Source organism: Amblyraja radiata, chromosome 20 (genome assembly GCF_010909765.2).
Source record: "Amblyraja radiata isolate CabotCenter1 chromosome 20, sAmbRad1.1.pri, whole genome shotgun sequence".
Lineage (NCBI taxonomy): Eukaryota > Metazoa > Chordata > Chondrichthyes > Rajiformes > Rajidae > Amblyraja > Amblyraja radiata.
This window is the reverse complement of record NC_045975.1, coordinates 26462596-26482674: the sequence shown is the minus strand read 5'-3', so window position 1 is coordinate 26482674 and position 20079 is coordinate 26462596. Positions and strand designations below refer to the sequence as shown.

General features: G+C 43.9%; 2 protein-coding genes across 3 annotated transcripts in view; one reads left to right on the top strand and one right to left on the bottom strand.

Annotated features, from left to right (window-relative positions):
- The window catches only part of slc22a18 (solute carrier family 22 member 18), an 85844-nt gene extending 85555 nt beyond the window's left edge, over positions 1–289 (bottom strand). The window contains exon 1 of the mRNA XM_033039130.1: positions 24–289. Coding sequence (XP_032895021.1) covers positions 24–131 — 108 coding nt within the window. The 5' untranslated portion in view covers positions 132–289. The remainder of the gene's footprint in view (positions 1–23) is intronic.
- Positions 290–442: 153 nt separating this feature from the next.
- tssc4 (tumor suppressing subtransferable candidate 4) lies at positions 443–12643 on the top strand. 2 transcript variants are annotated; one of them, XM_033039133.1, is made up of 3 exons: positions 443–713; positions 5934–6006; positions 11191–12643. In XM_033039133.1, exon 3 carries the CDS (start codon positions 11270–11272, stop codon positions 12323–12325), a length of 1056 nt encoding a protein of 351 aa, XP_032895024.1. In that variant the 5' UTR covers positions 443–713; positions 5934–6006; positions 11191–11269; the 3' UTR covers positions 12326–12643. The 2 variants fall into 2 exon arrangements, with proteins under 2 accessions (XP_032895024.1, XP_032895023.1); XM_033039132.1 differs by having other exon boundaries at positions 695–885.
- Positions 12644–20079: the final 7436 nt, after the last annotated feature.

The window sequence follows — 20079 nt, the reverse complement described above, 5'->3', positions numbered from 1 at the left end:
CTTCCAACTGGTTAATAACTCACCGGCATGACTCCGTTCTGGATCCAGAAGCAAGTGGAATAAAGAACCATGTTGATGTGGGTGATCAGAATGATGAAGCCCATCCTGGCATCTTTCTGCGGACCGGTCATTATCTCCAGGCTAGTTTCACTCTCTGCGTGGAATTTACAAAGCCGGTTCTTGCGGCTCAATCGGCGGCCTGACTGACAACTGTCACTCGATGACAGTGCAGCAGTGGCCTGTTACCCATGTGCACTCCCCCCGCCCGGCCTCTGCCCAGAGCATCTTTGGCCCAGAGTGACCAGCGCTGAGCGCTGTACCAGGCTGCCGCTGACCAATCGGAGCCCGCGATGGGAGATGGGGGGCGGGTCATCATCAGTAAATTCGCCTCTACTTCATGTCGATTGGCGACAATCCCGCCGTCTTGGCTCCGATTAGTCGGCACGGCTGCCAATAACCGTCAACGTGACCGGGCAGGGATGCTGAATGACTGGTCACACTTGAACAGGTTAACAATATCATTGTGGCGGAACAATTTGTTATCGCGTAAATGGCCAAGAAAGCGTGAAAGTCGTGATTTTTGGAGAGGCATTGCGGGAGATGGAAGCACTGAGGCAATCTTGACAGATGGTGGCGGGACTACAACTCCCAGCGGGCACCGCGCCCCGCGCCGATGCTCCCAGCTCATTGGTCCCCTCGATCAGTCATTTCCGGTGAGTGCGAGTGAGCGGTGGGAGAAGGTCCTGTAACGGAACGCGCCGCGTCGTACCTGGGAATCAGGCCGCACCGTGACTAGGGGGATATGGACTCGGAGTCACAGCTCAATGAAGATAGAACCGCTGTCCTCTTAGAGTTAAGCAGTATCCTGTCCACCGCTCAGAATCTGTGAGTATTGCGGACGGAGAGAGGAGGGGGGAGGGGATGGCGCGAGCGCTGGCGCACGCTGCGTCATCTTACGTGCTTTCTGATTGGTCCGTCCATGAAGGGAGTGAGACGCAGCAGAGCGCCGGGTTTAGATTACTGTGAGAGCGGCACCGTGCACTGTGACTGAGAGAGAGCAACCGTGCACAGTGACTGAGAGAGCAACCGTGCACTGTGACTGAGAGAGAGCAACAACCGTGCACGGTGGCTGTGACTGAGAGAGAGCAACAACCGTGCACGGTGGCTGTGAGAGAGCAACAATCGTGCACGGTGGCTGTGATTGAGAGAGAGCAACTGTGACTGAGAGAGAGCAACAACCGTGCACGGTGGCGGTGACTGAGAGAGGGCAACCGTGCACGGTGGCGGTGACTGTGAGAGCGGCACCGTGCACGGTGGCTGTGACTGTGAGAGAGCAACAACCGTGCACGGTGGCGGTGACTGTGAGAGAGCGGCAACCGTACACGGTATATGTTTCAATAAGATCCGCTCTCAACCATCCTGGGAATTAACCTCGTGAACCTACGCTGCACTCCCTCAATAGCAAGAATGTCCTTCCCCAAATTAGGAGACCAAGACTGCACACAATACTCCAGGTGTGGTTTCATCGGGGCCATGTACAACTGCAGAAGGACCTCTTTGCTCCTATACTCAACTCCTTGTTGCCTAGGGACAGCTGTCTGTTTTTCATCTTTTTTTTATTTTTAGTTAGTTGAATGTTTTGTTTTTAGGAGTTCTAGCCTTTTTTTTATGGGGTGGGGGGGAACTACTTTTCAGGGTCCCTACCTGGTCGGAGAGGCAGCTTATCTCCGGGCTGCACCGTCGACCCATCCTTGCGGCCTACCAGCGGGCCTGGAGCAGCGTTTCCTGAGGGGACCGCCCAGAACCTCGGCTTCGGCGGCGGCACAGCGCTGTGTATCGCGGAGCGGAGTGGGCGATGCCTTGCCCAGGCCGCCGCGCTGGAGCTCCGGTGAGCTGAAGACCGCTGATGAATATCGCGGAGCTGAGGGACTGTGGTGCGAGCGGCGGCGCTGAACTTTTCATTGGGAGCCTGGGATCCCACTAGTCACTGCCTGCCATTCTGAAAGGGACCTGTTAATCCATACTCTTTGTTTCCTGTCTGCCAACCAATTTTCTATCCAGGTCAGTACCCTACCCCCAATACCATGTGCTCTAATTTTGCCCACTAATCTCCTATGTGGGACCTTATCAAAGGCTTTCTGAAAGTCCAGGTACACTACATCCACTGTCTCTCCCTTGTCCATTTTCCTAGTTACATCCTCTAAAAATTCCAGAAGATTAGTCAAGCAAGATTTACCCTTCGTAAATCCATGCTGACTCAGACCGACCCTGTTACAGCTATCGAAATGCGCTGCTATTTCATCTTTTATAATTGACTCCAGCATCTTCCCCATCACTGATGTCAGGCTAACTGGTCTTTAATTCCCTGTTTTCTCTCTCCCTCCTTTCTTAAAAAGTTGGATAACATTAGCTATCCTCCAAACCACAGGAACTGATCCTGAATCTGTAGAACTTTGGAAAATGACCACCAATGCGTCCACAATTTCTAGAGCCACTTCCTTGAGTACCCTGGGATGCAGACCATCAGGCCCTGGGGATTTATCAGCCTTCAGTCCCATCAGTCTACTCAACACCATTTCCTGCCTATTGTGAATTTCCTTCAGTTCCTTCGTCACCCTAGGTGCTCAGACCACTAGTACATCTGGGAGATTGTTTGTGACTTCCTTAGTGAAGACAGATCCAAAGTACCTGTTGAACTCGTCTGCCATTTCCTTGTTCCCCATAATAAATTCACCCGTATGTCTTCAAGGGTCCAACTTTGATCTTAACTTTTTTTTCCTCTTCACATACCTAAAGAAGCTTTTACTATCCTCCATTATATTCTTGGCTAGCTTACCTTTGTACCTCATCTTTTCTCCCCGTATTGCCTTTTTAGTTATCTTCTGTTGCTCTTTAAAAGTTGCCCAATCCTCTTGCTTACCGCTCATCTTTGCTACGTTATACTTCTCTTTTATTTTTATACTGTCCTTGACTTCCCTTGTCAGCCACGGTAACCTCTTACTCCCCTTAGAATCTTTCTTCCTCTTTGGAATTAACTGATCCTGCACCTTCTGTATTCCCAGAAATGTCTGCCATTGTCGTTCCACTGTCATCCCTGCTAGGGTATCTTTCCAGTCAACTTTGGCCAGCTCCTCCCTCATGGCTCCATAGTCCCCTTTGCTTAACTGTAGTACTTACACTTCCGATTTTCCCTTCTCCCTCTCAAATTGTAGGTTAAAATTGATCATATTATGGTCACTATCTCCTAATGGCTCCTTTACCCCGAATTTCCTTATCAATTCCAGTTCATTACACAACACTAAATCCAGAATTGCCTGCTCCCTGGTAGGCTCCAGTACAATCCATCCTGGAGGCACTCCACAAACTCCCTTTCTTGGGGTCCAGTGCCAATCTGATTTTCCCAGTCTACCTGCAAGTTGAAATCTCCCATAACAACTGTAGCATTACCTTTGCAACATGCCAATTTTAACTCTTGATTCAACTTGCACCCTATGTCCAGGCCACTGTTTGGGGGCTTGTAGATAACTCCCATTTGGGTCCTTTTACCCTTACAATTCCTCAGTTCTATCCATACTGACTACATCTCCTGATTCAATGTCACCACTCGCAAGGGACCGAATTTCATTCCTTACCAACAGAGCTACCTCTGCCCACCTGCATGGTGGTGGTGACTGTGTGAGAGCGGTAACTGTGTACGGTGGCGGTGACTGAGAGCGGCAACCGTGCGTGGTGGTGACTGACTAAGAGCAGCAACCCTGCACGATGACTGTGAGCGAGGCAACTGTGTGCGGTGACAGAGAGAGGCAACCGTGCACGGTGGCAGTGACTGACTGTGAGAGCGGCAACCATGCACAGTGGCGGTGACTGAGCGACAACCCTGCATGGTGGCGGTGACTGTGAGCGACAACCCTGCATGGTGGCAGTAACTGAGATTTGCACATGTGCACTGCGAGTCAAGAGTGATTTATTGTCATATGACCTGAAAAGGAACAATGAAATTCTTACCTGCAGCAGCACATCATATATGTAAATATTGTTTGTAGGGAAGAACTGCAGATGCTGGTTTACACCGGAGAGGCACAAAGTGCCAGAGTAACTCAGCGAGTCAGGCAACATGTTCAAAAGGGAACTGCAGATGCTGGAATATCGAAGGTACACAAAATTGCTGGGGAAACTCAGCGGGTGCAGCAGCATCTATGGAGCGAAGGAAATAGGCGACGTTTCGGGCCGAAACCCTTCTTCAGACTGATAGGGGGTGGGGAAAGAAAGAAGGACAAAGGGAGGAGGAGGAGGAGCCCGAGGGCGGGCGGATGGGAGGGTGGGAGGAGACAGCTAGAGGGTGAAGGAAGGGGAGGAGACAGCACGGGCTAGCCAAATTGGGAGAATTCAATGTTGATGCCATAGGGACGCAAGGACCCCAGACGGAATATGAGGTGCTGTTCCTCCAATTTCCGCTGTTGCTCACTCTGGCAATGCAGGCAACATCCCTGGAGGAAAGAACGTTTCGGGTCGAGACCCATCTTCAGGCTGTGAGTCGGGGTAGGGAAATTAGAGATATGAAAAGGTACAAAGACCAGGAGAAATCAATGAGGGGGAGCAGCGAGAGAGTGTGTTGCAGAAGTCTTGATGGCGTGAGGAGAACTTTGTCAAAGTAGGCATGCTCCACTGCAAAATCACCTCAAGATATGCTATATGTGAGAATAGAAAACAAGAAAATAACTAAGTGTAACTTGCCATTCAAATAGTAAAATTATAATCAAATAAAATGTGGGATTAAAAAAAAATATTTAGCAACTACAGAAAATTGAATTATAGCCTTGAAAAATAACGTTCATTAGATAATGCTTGGGTTCCAAACAGAACTCATTCTTTTGTAGTCAAAAATATAGCAGGAATGCTAGAGAATATTTGCAAATTTCCCTGTTTGTAATCAATGCCCAGCAAACGGCCATGGGAGATGGTCATAAATCTGGATTGCAGCAAGGAGATGGAGGGGAGATTTGGAGAGAAGATGAGGTCAGTGAATTTTCAGGGAAAGAAAACAGCCAAGGACGGAAATGCAGATTCAGATCATCAGGGTTGAGAATTACAGTGCAAGGGCTGTGGTAAGAAAAAATTGAATATTGATGCAAACTTCAGATTCAGATTAGTTTATTGTTATATACACCAGGGTGCAGTGAAATTCCTTATTTTATTTAATCACTACTGCACCGTACACATGCAGTAGTGATTAAATACAATGACAAGTGCTAAACAGCAGATTTGTGGTCTCAGTTCTCAGTCTCAATTCTTTATACTGCCAAACACTACCAATAAATAAGAGCTCAAAACCACAAGTGAATGGTTAGGGTATTGTACCCAACAAATCTTTCTAAATTCTGGAATGATTACTGATGCCATTGGTGATTTAATGGATATCAATCAATTGCACAAACATTAATACCACAGCTATGAGTCCGAAAGGCCACCCATAGCGTACAATATGCTGAAAAAATGGTTGTGTATGTGCATCACTATTCGTTATAGAAAGGGTTATCTTTAATTATCTGGTATCACATAACATTTAAAAAAAATTACTTTTTACTTAATTATAAAACAACGTGCAATAAACCACATGGAATTAAATGAAGTGTGATAAAACAATTTTGGTAGTTTATTGAGGGGGTAAACTGTAGACCCAAAGGCTGGGGATCTTTGTTGTTTGGAATCATTTTCTGGAGTTGAATGCCCACCTGTAGTTTGCCTGTAACACTGATTCATATGAATGTTATGAAATGCAAGTACGAAAATCAATGGCAAATAGCAGGTTCATACTTTAAAACTATTTGGTCTTACATTTATTTGGATATTTGCATAATGCTTGTGATATTATCTTCTAGGAAATCAACAAATAAAATTATTATTTTAAGAGCTGAATGGGTTTTTTTTTACAGTGTTTGCGAGCTCAGAACCTTGGTAGCATTGACAGATCGAGAAGGAGGGAAACTAGCCCATTCTCAGAACAAAGTAAGTAGATTCTAAGTAGTTGACTGATAATGTCACGGATAATGTTGTGCTTTGTATCCAAAGGGTAATTGATGGTACTGAAATACATTTTGTTTAACACTGCACGAAATACAGCTTCATCCCATAAAGTGGTATATATTTTTAAGGTTCCTCCATCATGGCCGTTATATAACTTTTTTGGTGCAACATGAGTTACTTCATTTTGCATGTTATATGATTGACTGACATAGGATGTCTTTTGTTGATCAAGATATCAGTGCACCCTGCGTTTTGAGAATATATAGGATCTATCACCAATTACCCAGGCCAGTAAAATTCCTTCAAAAATATGATGGTAACAAGTACTTTTTATTGCCTAAATCAGTTAGCATTTTTATATTTTGTATACTTAGTTTAAAAAAAATGTCCACGTCAATATCTATGATATTTATGTAGCTTCCACAAACCTGTCTGCGTAGAAATTGTTTTTCACCTTTTTGATGTTTACCTTTTAGTTTACTAACCTTTTTGCACTTTTAGTCCACTCACATTACAAAATTTCCAAAAAGGTATGTGCGGGATACGCAACTTAGCATTTAGCACACAGTTTCCTGCACTAAAATCCAACTTGATGCGTCTGTGTTGCTATGGAGAGCTTACATTTATTGTTTAATTGCCATGTGTACTGATAGAAAGTGAGTCTACACTTGCCTCTCCCATGTGGCAGCCCCTGTCAAAGGCAGAACAGCTAGTATGTTGGTCAGACTAACGGGACAATTAAGATGCTGGGAGGGAGAGCATATTCTCTGGCCACTATCTTTGCAGTGATCTGGCCTGATTTACTCTTTGACTTCAACTGGGTTCCAAGCTGATCAACCAATCAGTAATCCCAACAAGCAGGTCACAAGTGGTTGCAGATATACAATACAATACAATACGGGTTTATTCGTCACATTACACATAAAGTGCAAGTGAAATGAATATGTCAGCAGCGATACAATGAGAAAGAACACACAATACACAATAAAAATTTAACACAACCATCCACCACAGCATTCATCACTGTGGTGGAAGGCACAAAAATTGTGCAGGCCGGCGGTCGAAGATTTAAAGTCCGCGCCGCAGCCGGAAGCACCGCAGACCGCCGGGCCGGTGGTCGAAGCTCCCCCTCCAGGGGTGATGGTAAGTCCACGCAGGGTCCGCGGTAGAAGTTGGCCGCGGGCCGGTGGTGGAAGCTTCTTCTTCCCCCGGGTTCCCCACGAGGGATCCCGGGCTGCAGACGCCAGCTGGAGCTGTGCAGACCGCGGCTTCAGGCTGCCGGCTGCCACGGGCCAGTGAAACTGAGCGCTCTCCTCCGGCGAGCCCTAGCGAGGGCTCGCCCGCTCCACGCCGAGAGTCCACGCTACGCCCGTCGCTGAAGCCCCGGGCTCGTCTCCGGGAAAGGCCGCGCCGATCCTCGTTGTTAGGCCACGGGGGAGGCGACCTGGAAAAAGTCGCCTCTCTGTGGAGGAGGCGACCAAAACGGTTTCCCCCTCAACCCCCCCACACCATCCCCACACAAAACACACAAAGAAACATTAAAAACATACTTTAAAACATACTGAAAAAACAAAAAAAAGTTGGGGGAAAACCGACACGCTGCTGACAGGGCGCCGGCTTGCAGCAGATATTTTTTGCAATCAGTGAAATGTGCTCCAGTTCAACATTATTTTGGCCATTGAAAAGTGAGGGTTGGGGATGCTATGTGAAACATAGTGATAGGACCTTGCAGATTTACATCTCATCTCTGAAACGTGTTTTGCATATTTTATTTACTAAATTGATAACACCATGTTGGTTTTCTCCCAAAAGCAATAATGACCAATCTCAGTGAGGATGATTTATGTAGGAATGGGAAATAATGTGCATTGTGTGCAACAATGGATGTTCTTGAGCTTGTGGGAAAGCAGATAACACTTCTGCTATTTTTACCTGACACCAAAAATGGTGTCGGATTGGAATGTGTTCCATTTTAGTCAAAGCTGGTCAGGACCAAAACTAAACAGTTAAGTTGATAACTCAATTAGCGACTGAGGATAGTGTTTTTGTAGAATATTCAATTTATAAGTAGGTTCTTTATTCCAATTGCTCTCAACAATTTCAACTTTTAAAGGTGACCAGTAATATTCTGACAATTTAGACATTGGCTATAAATAACTGATTGTACCTCGATTTGTGGAAATCTAGTTATCTTGCCAGGAACGTCATGATTGTCTTTGTGTCGCACATTGTCAGATTTTAATAAAGGCCATTTTTATACATTTTGGTTTCACCATGTAGAAATTACAGCAGTGTTTATACATAGTCTCCCCCATTTCAGGGCACCATAATGTTTGGGACACAGCAATGTCATGTAAATGAAAGTAGTCATGATTTGTATTTTGTTGCATATCCTTTGAATGTAATGACTGCTTGAAGTCTGCAATTCATGGACATCACCAGTTGCTGGGTGTCTTCTCTGGTGATGCTCTGCCAGACCTGTATTGCCGCCATCTTTAGCTTATGCTTGTTTTGGGGGCTAGTCCTCTTCAGTTTTCTCTTCAACATAAAAGGCATGCTCAATTGTGTTCAGAATAGGTGATTGACTTGGCCACTCAAGAATTGACCATTTTTTAGCTCTGAAAAATTCCTTTGTCGCTTTAGCAGTATGTTTTGGATCATTGTCTTGCTGTAGAATGAACTGCCAGCCAATGAGTTTTGAGGCATTTGTTTGAACTTGAGCAGATAGGATGTGTCTATAGACTTCAGAATTCATTATACTACTACCATCAGCAGTTGTATCATCAATGAAGATAAGTGAGCCAGTACCTTCAGCAGCCATACATGCACAGGCCATAACACCCACCACTGTGTTTCACAGATGAGGTGGTATGCTTTGGATCTTGGGCAGTTCCTTCTCTCCTCTAATTTGCTCTTGCCATCACTCTGATATAAGTTAATCTTTGTCTCATCTGTCCACAAGACCTTTTTCCAGAACTGTGGATGCTCTTTTAAATACTTGGCAAACTAACATGGCCATCCTATTTTTGCAGCTAACCAGTGGTTTGCATCTTGCAGTATAGCCTCTCTATTACTGTTCATGAAATCTTCTGCGAACAGTGGTCATTGACAAATCCACACCTGATGCCTGTTTCTGATCTGTCGGACAGGTGTTTGGGGATTTTTTTTTTTTAATTATAGAGAGAATTCTTCTGTCATCAACTGTGGAGGTCTTCCTTGGCCTGCCAGTCCATTTGCGATTAGTAAGCTCATCAGTGCTCTATTTCTTCTTAATGATGTTCCAAACAGTTGATTTTGGTAAGTCTAAGGTTTGGCTGATGTCTCTAATGGTTTTATTCTTGTTTTTCAGTCTCATAATGGCTTCTTTGACTTTTATTGGCACAACTTTGGTCCTCATGTTGATAAATAGCAATAAAAGTTTCCAAAGGTGATGGAAAGACTGGAGGAAAGACTAGGTGTGAGAGCTCTCTTATACCTGCATTAAGGAGGCAATTTAACACACCTGAGCAATTACAAACACCTGTGAAGCCATGTGTCCCAAACATTATGGTACCCTGGAATGGGGGGACTATGTATAAACACAGCTGTAATATATGGTGAAACCAAAATGTATAAAAAATGGCCTTTAATAAAATCTGACAATGTGCAACCACATGTGATTTTTTTTTTTTTCTATTGCAAATCTCAAATTATGGAGTACAAAGGCAAATAAATAAATGATGGGTCTTTGTCCCAAACATTATGGAGGGCACTGTATATTTTCATATTACCTATATTTTCATATCTGAAGAAGGGTCTCGACCCAAAACGTCACCCATTCCTTCGCTCCAGAGATGTTGCCTGTCCCGCTGAGTAAAGGGCCTGTCCCACTTTCACGACCTAATTCACAACCTTTTTTTACTCATGAACATTTTTCACCTACTTGATGCCACAAGTACCTACGACTAGCATCACGGCCTGCTACGACCTCGTGACGACCATGCTGCGAGTATGAGTCAAGGACAAATTCGGCAGAGGTCGTGAATTAGGTCGTGAAAGTGGGACAGACCCTTTACTCCAGCTTTTTTGTGTCTCTCCTTTTTCATATTTACTGCCTGACCCACTGAGTTATTCCAGCACTTTGTATCTTTTTTCATATATGCTGTCAGATTTAAGTAATTATTTTTTGTTAGATTGGTACATCAATCTTAACAATGTAACTTTATTTTAAATCACCCATGCTCAATTGAAATCACTTCTGTCAAATGATTAACTGTGGATGTTCTGTGAGTTTTGGCCGTGGTTGCAATATTTCTCAGTGGAATGCTCAGGCTGAAAAGGAATTTGTCATCCTTTGTGAATATTACTGATGATTAACTGGTTGGCTGAGCTAGTATTGCTACAATGAATTGATGTCTTAGTGTGTTTTTTATTTAAACAAAAAGTGGGCTGTCAATACATTAGACAAATCTGAAGCCATCACTTTTTCAGCTAGTTGTTTAAGAAGGAACTACAGATGCTGGAATATCGAAGGTAGACAAAAATGCTGGAGAAACTCAGCGGGTGAGGCAGCATCTATGGAGCGAAGGAAATAGGCGATGTTTCGGGCCGAAACCCTTCTTCAGACTGATGTGAGGGTGGGGGGGGGGGGGGGGGGGGAAGGAAGGAAGAGGTGGAGCCAGTGGGCTGAGGGAGAGCTGAGAAAGTGAGAACTATCTAAAATTAGAGAAGTCAATGTTCATACCGCTGGGGTGCAAACTGCCCAAGCGATATATGAGGTGCTGCTCCTCAAATTTAGGGTGGTCCTCACTCTGGCCGTGGAGGAGGCCCAGGACAGAAAGGTCGGATTTGGAATGGGAGGGGGAGTTGAAGTGCTGAGCCACCGGGAGATCAGGTTGGTTATTGCGAACCGAGCGGAGGTGTTCGGCGAAGCGATCGCCAAGCCTACGCTTGGTCTCACTGATGTAGAGCAGCTGACATCTAGAGCAGCGGATGCAATAGATGAGGCTGGAGGAGGTGCAGGTGAACCTCTGCCTGTTTCAGCTAGATTTAGACTTGGATTTAAAAAAAAGTAACTTTAATAATCTTTACAATACACAAGTATATTGTCTTGTAAATAGTTTGTGTACTTAGTCTCCATCTGATGAACTTTGTACTGTACTACAATACTTTTTTTTTCCTTACCAGGCTGTGAGCTCCCTGGACATCTGGAAGCACCTGTTTGCTGCAGTTCCCACAGAAGATAACAGTTCATCGTTGCAATAAAATGGCAGATAGGGAGACCAACTTGGTTTCCACAGATCTCTTACTTCAAAGAGACCAAGACCATGAAACCAGATTATTCAGTGATGTAATATCCCTCAGTGACTCTGACTCGGAGACTAATCCACAGTCACTTAATTCCATGTCATCTCTTGGTGAGTCTGATCCAGATCCCTGGGGCCTAGATGACTCGCTTGTTGAGCCCCAATGTGATTACACGTCAGATTATTCTCTGACCACTGTTGGAAATAGTCCTCCATCACAGCTGTTTCAGCTACGGGGTGCTAGTTCCGGGTTCACTTCACGTAGTCACAATATATTCAGTGGCTTGGAGAATGCTGTAAAATTTGATGCATCTCAACCTAAAGACAAGATTATTGAAGGAGAATTCAAACGTCCACCAAATCCAGGTCCCCAGAGAAAGCTGATAGAGGGGTCTCTTCCAGGAAGCCTAAGCAGTTCTCCTTCAAAGAGAAAAATAGTCATGGAACCTCCCAGAGAAAGGCAGAGTAGTGCCTTGTGTAAAAAGCCATCGTCTGTCCCAGACTATCTTCTGCATCCAGAACGCTGGACCAGATACAGCTTGGAAGAACTTCCAGAAACCAGCAATAAGAAGAATACAGCAGTGGCGTTTGAGTTCATGGATGGCTTAAAGAAACAAAGAAAGGAAAAATCTACGATGGATTTCAATGAAAGCTTCACTCCCACTTTCAATCAAGAATCTGATGGTGTTGCTAGTAAAATCCTTTTCACAAAGCCATCTAAACCAGAGATGACAGAACAGGACAGTCCTGGCAGTAAGAAGAGAGAAAAGAGAGGTGAGCTCAGTCCAGTAGATTCTGGGCAGGTGGATCTGGTGCACCTAGATTATAGTGAAGTCAAGGATGTGGATGGTGTAGAAGCTTGGTGGCATGATAAAGATGCAGGGGAGCTGTCAAAGGACAGAAAACAAATGACAATGGAGGAGAAGGAGCAAGAGTCAGTTGTATTTCATAGTGGAAGAAAGAGAAATCGTAAGAATATCCGCATGAAACTGAATAAAGAGAGAGAGGATGACTAATGTCCACATCGTTTGATTGTAAGGCTATTGATGTGCTGATGTTTTTAAATGGATTATCTTAAAATCAATATTTAGTTAAATATTCCTTCAAAGGATATGTTTCGTTTTATGTCTAAGTTTTCTAGGACGGCAGCAATTACTTTGTACAGCTTTCCAATGTTTGTGTTAACGTGTATGTGGGAGATTGGGTGGTGGGTGAGATATAAGTACTTAAATGGCCAAAATTTGTGATGGACTGGCGACAAATGGTGTAAGACCTTGAACTGTGGTAAAAGTAAAATGTACACCATTAATAAACATTTTATCCTTTGAATGTCATGAATTGTGTTATCCATATGAACTGTAATTTTTTTATTTTTTTTAAGACGAGAATAGTGAGTGATGACTTCAAGAGATTTTATTCGCATCATTCCTGAGTTGAGACTAAATTATTTCATTCTTATAAGATTATAGTAAATATCCAATTACCAACGGTGTTAACAATGCACTGTGGCTTAACGAATATAAGCAAATATAATTGTTTTAAGTAAATCCTCGAATAGGTATTGGTGATCGGACCATTATTTTTGTCCATCCCTAATTGTCTTTGGACGGTGATCTAGCATCAGTAATGCTTTAATACTGTTGAACTTAGAAATTTGTTGTAGTTGCACTCGCCCAATTGTTCCATCACACTCCTGCCTTGTACCCTTCAATGGCTAGTCCAGCTAAATTGTTGAACAATGGTACTCTTCCCATCTTTCATCTCCATGAGCTTCCCCTTCTACAACCCCCACCACCTCCCAATTCCCTGCCAAGGAGATCTGTTCTACACCTTACAAGAGATATTCATTGTGTTGCATCATTAGCAAAGGAGCTGAAAACATCATCTAACGCTTAAATCATAAGCAAATGTTACGATTTCTCCAATAATACAAGAGTATTGTGAAGCTGCTGAAATTAGTAATGTCTTAGAACTCTGCCCTAAGGAATCGCTGCAGCATTTTCCTGGGATTTGACTGGCCTCAAACAATCTGAGCCATGTTTTTTTGTTTTAACATGTGCTATGATTTCAGCTATCAGAGAATCTTTTCCCAATGATGCCCTTTGACTTCAGTTTATTATACCTTATCAAGGTAGCATTTGAGCGAATGCAACTGAAGCAGTTGGTTTCACCTTGTCTCTGGAATTAGACTCCTTTCTCCATGTTCAGATATTGATTGTTATGATATTTGGAGCTAATTGGCCCTGGCAAAAAAGAACGTTGAATGAGCAAGCTACCTAACAATAAAACTGTTAATTGTTAATTATATGGGAAAAGATTGTTGTGATGGTAATTGGATGAACTGATTTTTTCCCCCCTGATTTGTTGGGTAGCTCATACCCAAACAACCTTTTTTACTTTGCCAGTCAGCTATCAGCCACTTTGCCGGTGGCTATTTTATAACAATTTCTCTTGTGGATCAGATAGTTCTCAAAGTTCACATCTTAAGCGCTGCAAATGGTTTTGCCCCCCTTTTATCCAGTGAGCTTAAATGTTACATTTATTCATAAATTCTTTAAAATATAGTCATACAGCGTGGAATGGCCCTTTGGCCCAACTTGTCCACACCGGCCAACGTGTCCCATCTACACTGGTTCCACCTACCTGCGTTTGGCCCGTATTCCTCTAAACCTCTCCTATCGATGTACGTGCGATGGTATATGTGCAGAAAATATTGTTGAAATCCAAAACTACAATTGTACATGGTTGCATTTTTCTTAGCCCCTCGGGATGCCACAAGCATTTCCTTCCTGCGCCTCCCTTGAGATGGCAATTGCAGCACATTTACAAAAACAGCAGGAGTAGTCCCACAGGTGGAGCTATCTGCAAAGGTTCTCATTGGAGATACTTTTTTTTAAATTGGGAATTAGACCAAGACTTGGATTTTGACATGAAATGCGTAATAACAAAAAAAACATAATTTTAAATGTTTCTACATCCTCTGAAAGAATAAACTGTTATGACTAAAGATCAGTGTGTGGTGATAAGATTTCCCAAACAGACAGTGGGAAATGCTTCACTGTTGACTGTGCTACTGTCATTATTCTCCCATTAGATGTATAATTGACCAACAGCATTTTGGGGCAGGAAGTGGGCTATCTCTAGCCTTTTTCATAGGTTTATTTTTTTAAATAGTAAAATTCATCTGTGCCACCTAAAATATACTTAGCAACAACATAGACGGGTGCTCCCAAGTTTACTGTCAGACCTAAACAGCAAGCTAGTTGGAGTAGAAACAAGGAATTGCAAATGCTGGTTTACACAAAAGGACACAAAGTGCTGGAGTAACAGCGGGTCAGGCAGCATCTCTGGAGAACGTGAATAGGCGACGTTATGGGTCAGGAACCTTCAGGTAGCTGGTGGGAACCACGCTGATCCTGCAGGTGAGCAAAAAGCGTATTGGGCTGCAACTGTGAACGGAGGAAAGGTCGTGGAATAAAACGTCTGTCCATTTCCCTCCACAGATGCTGCCTAACTCAGAGTTCCAACAGTAGTTTCTTTTGCTCAAGACTCCAACGTCTGTGGTCCCTTGTGTCTTCATTTTACTGCTCCAATGCAAAATCTTCTCAAAGTATGCTCACTTAGAAAAAGTTCTCCTTTCCGAAGATAGTTCCTTCAGACCTTCTCTCACTGCTCCTCCTCTGATTCCTATGGCAGTCCTGCTCTTCAACCATGGTCTCACCCTGACTCCTCAGCATTTGCTTTTGCTTTACCAGCAGTTTGGTTTCTGCTCAAGTTTCCTCCATCTGCAGTCTCTTGTGTTTTACTACCTGCAAGGGGATTTCTGCTGGGAACAACATTCCCACGCTGCTGATCATCATTTAAAGAAATATGATCACATTGATAATTATGGGTGAATAGTTAAGGTGAAACTTGCAACTTAAGATTTCTTCATTATAGATACAGCTCTTCCCTTCACCTCTAGTCACACTCTGCTAATACCTTTCCTTACAAAATACATTCATTCTCTCTTTCAGAGCTTCTGTCTATTCCCTTCCCTTCTGCATCTTTCCCAAGGCATGTCCCAGTTGCAGTGTGTTCCCTTCTTCTTCTCTCTAATTCCATCCTTATCTGCCTGCCCTTCTCACGTTTCCCTATTACCCTGCTGTTTTGCTGGCCTCTCCATGTCTATCACTGCACCAGCCTGTGCATTCATTTACTCAGCAGTAGACTTTGTCCTTCTTTCCATTAATTGCCCTGCTTCCACTTTCTCAAAGAAGTATGGCAGCATGGCAGTAAGATAAAGGATTAGCATTTGGGGTTTGGACCATCGATTCAAAACCACAGGTTCAAATCTCATTACCTCATTATGGCTTATACAGTGCCCTCCATAATGTTTGGGACAAAGACCCATCATTTATTTATTTGCCTCTGTACTCCACAATTTTAGATTTGTAATAGAAAAACAACACATCTGGTTAAAGTGCACATAGTCAGATTTTAATAAAGGTCATTTTTATTCATTTTGGGTCTCACCATGTAGAAATTGCAGCAGTGTTTATATGTAGTGTGTCCCCCCCCCAATTTCAGAGTAACCTAATGTTTGGGGCACACGGCTTCACAGACGTTTGTAATTGTTCAGGAGTGTTTAATTGCCTCCTTAATGCAGGTATAAGAGAGCTCTCAGCACCAAGTCTTTCCTCCAGTTTTTCCATCGCCTTTGGAAACTTTTATTGCTGTTCATCAAAATGAGGACCAAAGTTGTGCCAATGAAAGTCAAATAAGCCATAATGAGACTGAGAAACAAGAATAAAACTGTTCGAGACATCAGCCAAACTTTGGGCTTACCAAAATGTTTGGAACAGCTTTAAGAAGAACGAGCACTGGTGAGCTTACTAATGTCAAAGGGACTGACAAGCCACGGAAGATGAATTCTGAAGTATATAGACGCATCCTATCTGCTCAAGTTCAAACAAATGTCTCATTGGCCGGCGGTTCATTCTACAGCAAGACAATGATCCCAAACTTACTGCTAAAGCAACAAAGGAGTTTTTCAATGCTAAAAAATGGTCAAATCTTGAGTGGCCAAGTCAATCACCCGACCTGAGCCCAATTGAGCATGTCTTTTATCTGCTGAAGAGAAAACTGAAGGGGACTAGCCCCCAAAACAAGCATAAGCTAAAGATGGCTGCAATACAGGCCTGGCAGAACATCACCAGAGAATACACCCAGCAACTGGTGATGTCCATGTATCGCAGACTTCAAGCATTAATTGCATGCAAAGGATATGCAACAAAATACTAAACATGACTATTGGTGTGTCCCAAACATGATGGTGCCCTGAAATGAGGGGACTATGTATAAATATTGCTGTAATTTCTACATGGTGAAACGAAAATGCATAAAAATGACCTTTATTAAAATCTGACAATGCGCACTTTAACCACATGTGATTTTTTTTCTATTGCAAATCTCAAATTGTGGAGTACAGAGGCAAATAAATAAATGATGGGTCTTTGTCCCAAACATTATGGAGGGCACTGTGTGTGACCCTCAACTCCAACAATGTGGTTTAGCCCCTTTGCAATTAGGGATGGATGGTCAAGACTGTCATTGCTAGCACCATCCACACCCCGTGAATTAATGAATATATAAAACTTCACTCCCTTGACTATTACATACAATCATCCAAGAACTACATGTCTGCTCACCCACCATTCACAATTGTAGGTAAAGGTCACCTGCAATAGGTTCCTGGCTCTCCATACAGGAAAGGAACCACCCTTGTACAGTTGTTTAATCCCTGAACAGAATAAAGTCCTGGATCTGATGGTTGCTGGGGTAAGTGGTCCCCTGAGCTTTTTTTAGATCAGCCAAGTATGATTGATTGATTGATACTTTATTGTCATGTGTACTTGGTACAGTCAGATTTTTCGTTTTGAATACAGTACAAGTATGCAAGGGTCGCCACGTGAAGGGTGCTGACAGATACAAAAGTATTCAATATAGTCCCTTTTCCTTCTCCCCCGTGCTTTGTTCTCGTCCCCCCACGCCAGGTCCCTCTCTGTTCTCGGCGGCTCCCCACGCCAGATCCTTCCTTGTTCTCAGCAGCAGTCCTCCACCGACCGCCAGGGCTCATGTGGGCCTGTACTTGGCCGACTGCCAACACTCACGTTCGACGGCTCTCTGATGGTCCTCCACTGTCACCGATGTCCCTCTCACTCGCCGTTGTCCCTCTCGCTTGCCGACATCTCTCCTTGCTCTGACAGTGACCGAGCCCGGTCTTGGTTGGCTCCGCATCAGTGGTTACTGCCCCTAGCGTGTCCAATCCCTTAATAATCTTACATGTTTCAATAAGATCCCCTCTCAACCTTCTAAATTCCAGTGTATACAAGCTCAGTAGCACCATTCTTTCAACATATGACAGTCCCACCATCCTGAGAATTAACCTCGTGAACCTACGCTGCACTCCCTCAATAGCAAGAATGTCCTTCCTCAAATTTGGAGACCAAAACTGCACACAATATTCCAGGTGTGGTCTCACTAGGGCCCTGTACAACTGCAGAAGAAACACTTTGCTCCTATACTCAACTCTTCTTGTTATGAAAGCCAACATGCCATTAGCTTTCTTCACGGCCTGCTGAACCTGCATGCTTACTTTTAGTGACTGATGAACAAGGACACCAAAATCTCGTTGTACTTCCCCTTTTCCTAACTTGACACCATTCAAATAATAATCTGCCTTCCTGTTCTTGCCGCCAAAGTGGATAACCTCATATTTATCCACATTAAACTGCATCTGCCCACTCACCCAACCTGTCCAAGTCACCCTGCATCCTCATAGCATCCACCTCACAGTTCACACTGCCACCCAGCGTTGTGTCATCTGCAAATTTGCTAATGTGACTTTTAATCCCTTCATCGAAATCATTAATGTATATTGTAAATAGCTTCGGTCCCAACACGGAGTTTTACGGTATCCCACTAGTCACTGCCTGCCATTCTGAAAGGGACCCGTTAATCCCTACTCTTTGTTTCCAGTTTGACAACCAATTTTCTATCCATATCAGTACCCTAGCCCCAATACCATGTGCTCTAATTTTGCCCACTAATCTCCTTTGTGGGACGATCAAATGCTTTCTGAAAGTCCAGGTACACTACATCCACTGGCTCTCCCTTGTCCATTTTCCTAGTTACATCCTCAAAAAATTCCAGAAAATTAGTCAAGCATGATTTCCTCTTCGTAAATCCATGCTGACTCGGACCAATCCTGTTACTGCTATCCAAATGTACCACTATTTCATCTTTTATAATTGACTCCAGCATCTTCCCCACCATCGATATCAGGCTAACTGGTCTATAATTCCTTGTTTTCCCTCTCCCTCCCTCCCTCTCTTCGTACCTCATCTTTCCTCTCCATGTTGCCTTTTTAGTTATCTTCTGTTGTTCTTTAAAAGTTGCCCAATCCTCTGGCTTCCTGCTCATCATTGCTATGTTATACATCTCTTTTATTTTTATACTGTCCTTGACTTCCCTTGTCAGCCACGGTCACCTCTTACTCCCCTTAGAATCTTTCTTCCTCTTTGGAATGAACTGATCCTGCACATAGATACATTGAAAATAGGTGCAGGAGTAGGCCATTTGGCCCTTCGAGCCTGCACCGCCATTCAATATGATCATGGCTGATCATCCAACTCAGTATCCCGTACCTGCCTTCTCTCCATACCCCCTGATCCCTTTAGCCACAAGGGCCACATCTAACTCCCTCTTAAATATAGCCAATGAACTGGCCTCAACTACCCTCTGTGGCAGAGAGTTCCAGAGATTCACCACTCTCTGTGTGAAAATTTTTTTTCTCATCTCGGTCTTAAAGGATTTCCCCCTTATCCTTAAGCTGTGACCCCTTGTTCTGGACTTCCCCAACATCGGGAACAGTCTTCCTGCATCTAGCCTGTCCAACCCCTTAAGAATTTTGTAAGTTTCTATAAGATCCCCCCTCAATCTCCTAAATTCTAGCGAGTATAAGCCGAGTCTATCCAGTCTTTCTTCATATGAAAGTCCTGACATCCCAGGAATCAGTCTGGTGAACCTTCTCTGCACTCCCTCTATGGCAATAATGTCCTTCCTCAGATTTGGAGACCAAAACTGTACGCAATGCTCCAGGTGTGGTCTCACCAAGACCCTGTACAACTGCAGTAGAACCTCCCTGCTCCTATACTCAAATCCTTTTGCTATGAAAGCTAACATACCATTTGCTTTCTTCACTGCCTGCTGCACCTGCATGCCTACTTTCAATGACTGGTGTACCATGACACCCAGGTCTAGTTGCATCTCCCCTTTTCCTAATCGGCCACCATTTAGATAATAGTCTGCTTTCCTGTTTTTGCCACCAAAGTGGATAACCTCACATTTATCCACATTATATTGCATCTGCCAAACATTTCCCACTGACCCAGCCTATCCAAGTCACCTTGCAGTCTCCTAGCATCCTCCTCACAGCTAACACTGCCCCCCATCTTAGTGTCATCCGCAAACCTGGAGATGTTGCCTTCAATTCCCTCATCCAGATCATTAATATATATTGTAAATAGCTGGGGTCCCAGCACTGAGCCTTGCGGTACCCCACCAGTCACTGCCTGCCTGTCTGTATTATTCCCAGAAGTGCCTGCCATTGTTGTTCCACTGACATCCCTGCTAGGGTCTCTTTCCAGTCAACTTTGGCCAGCTCTCCCTCATGGCTCCATAGTCCCCTTTGCTCAACTGTAATAGTGACACTTCCAATTTTCCCTTC

What these genes read in the sequence shown, in the direction of transcription:
- tssc4 (XM_033039133.1), top strand. Translation starts at nt 11,270, where the DNA reads ATGGCAGATAGGGAGACCAACTTGGTTTCCACAGATCTCTTACTTCAA.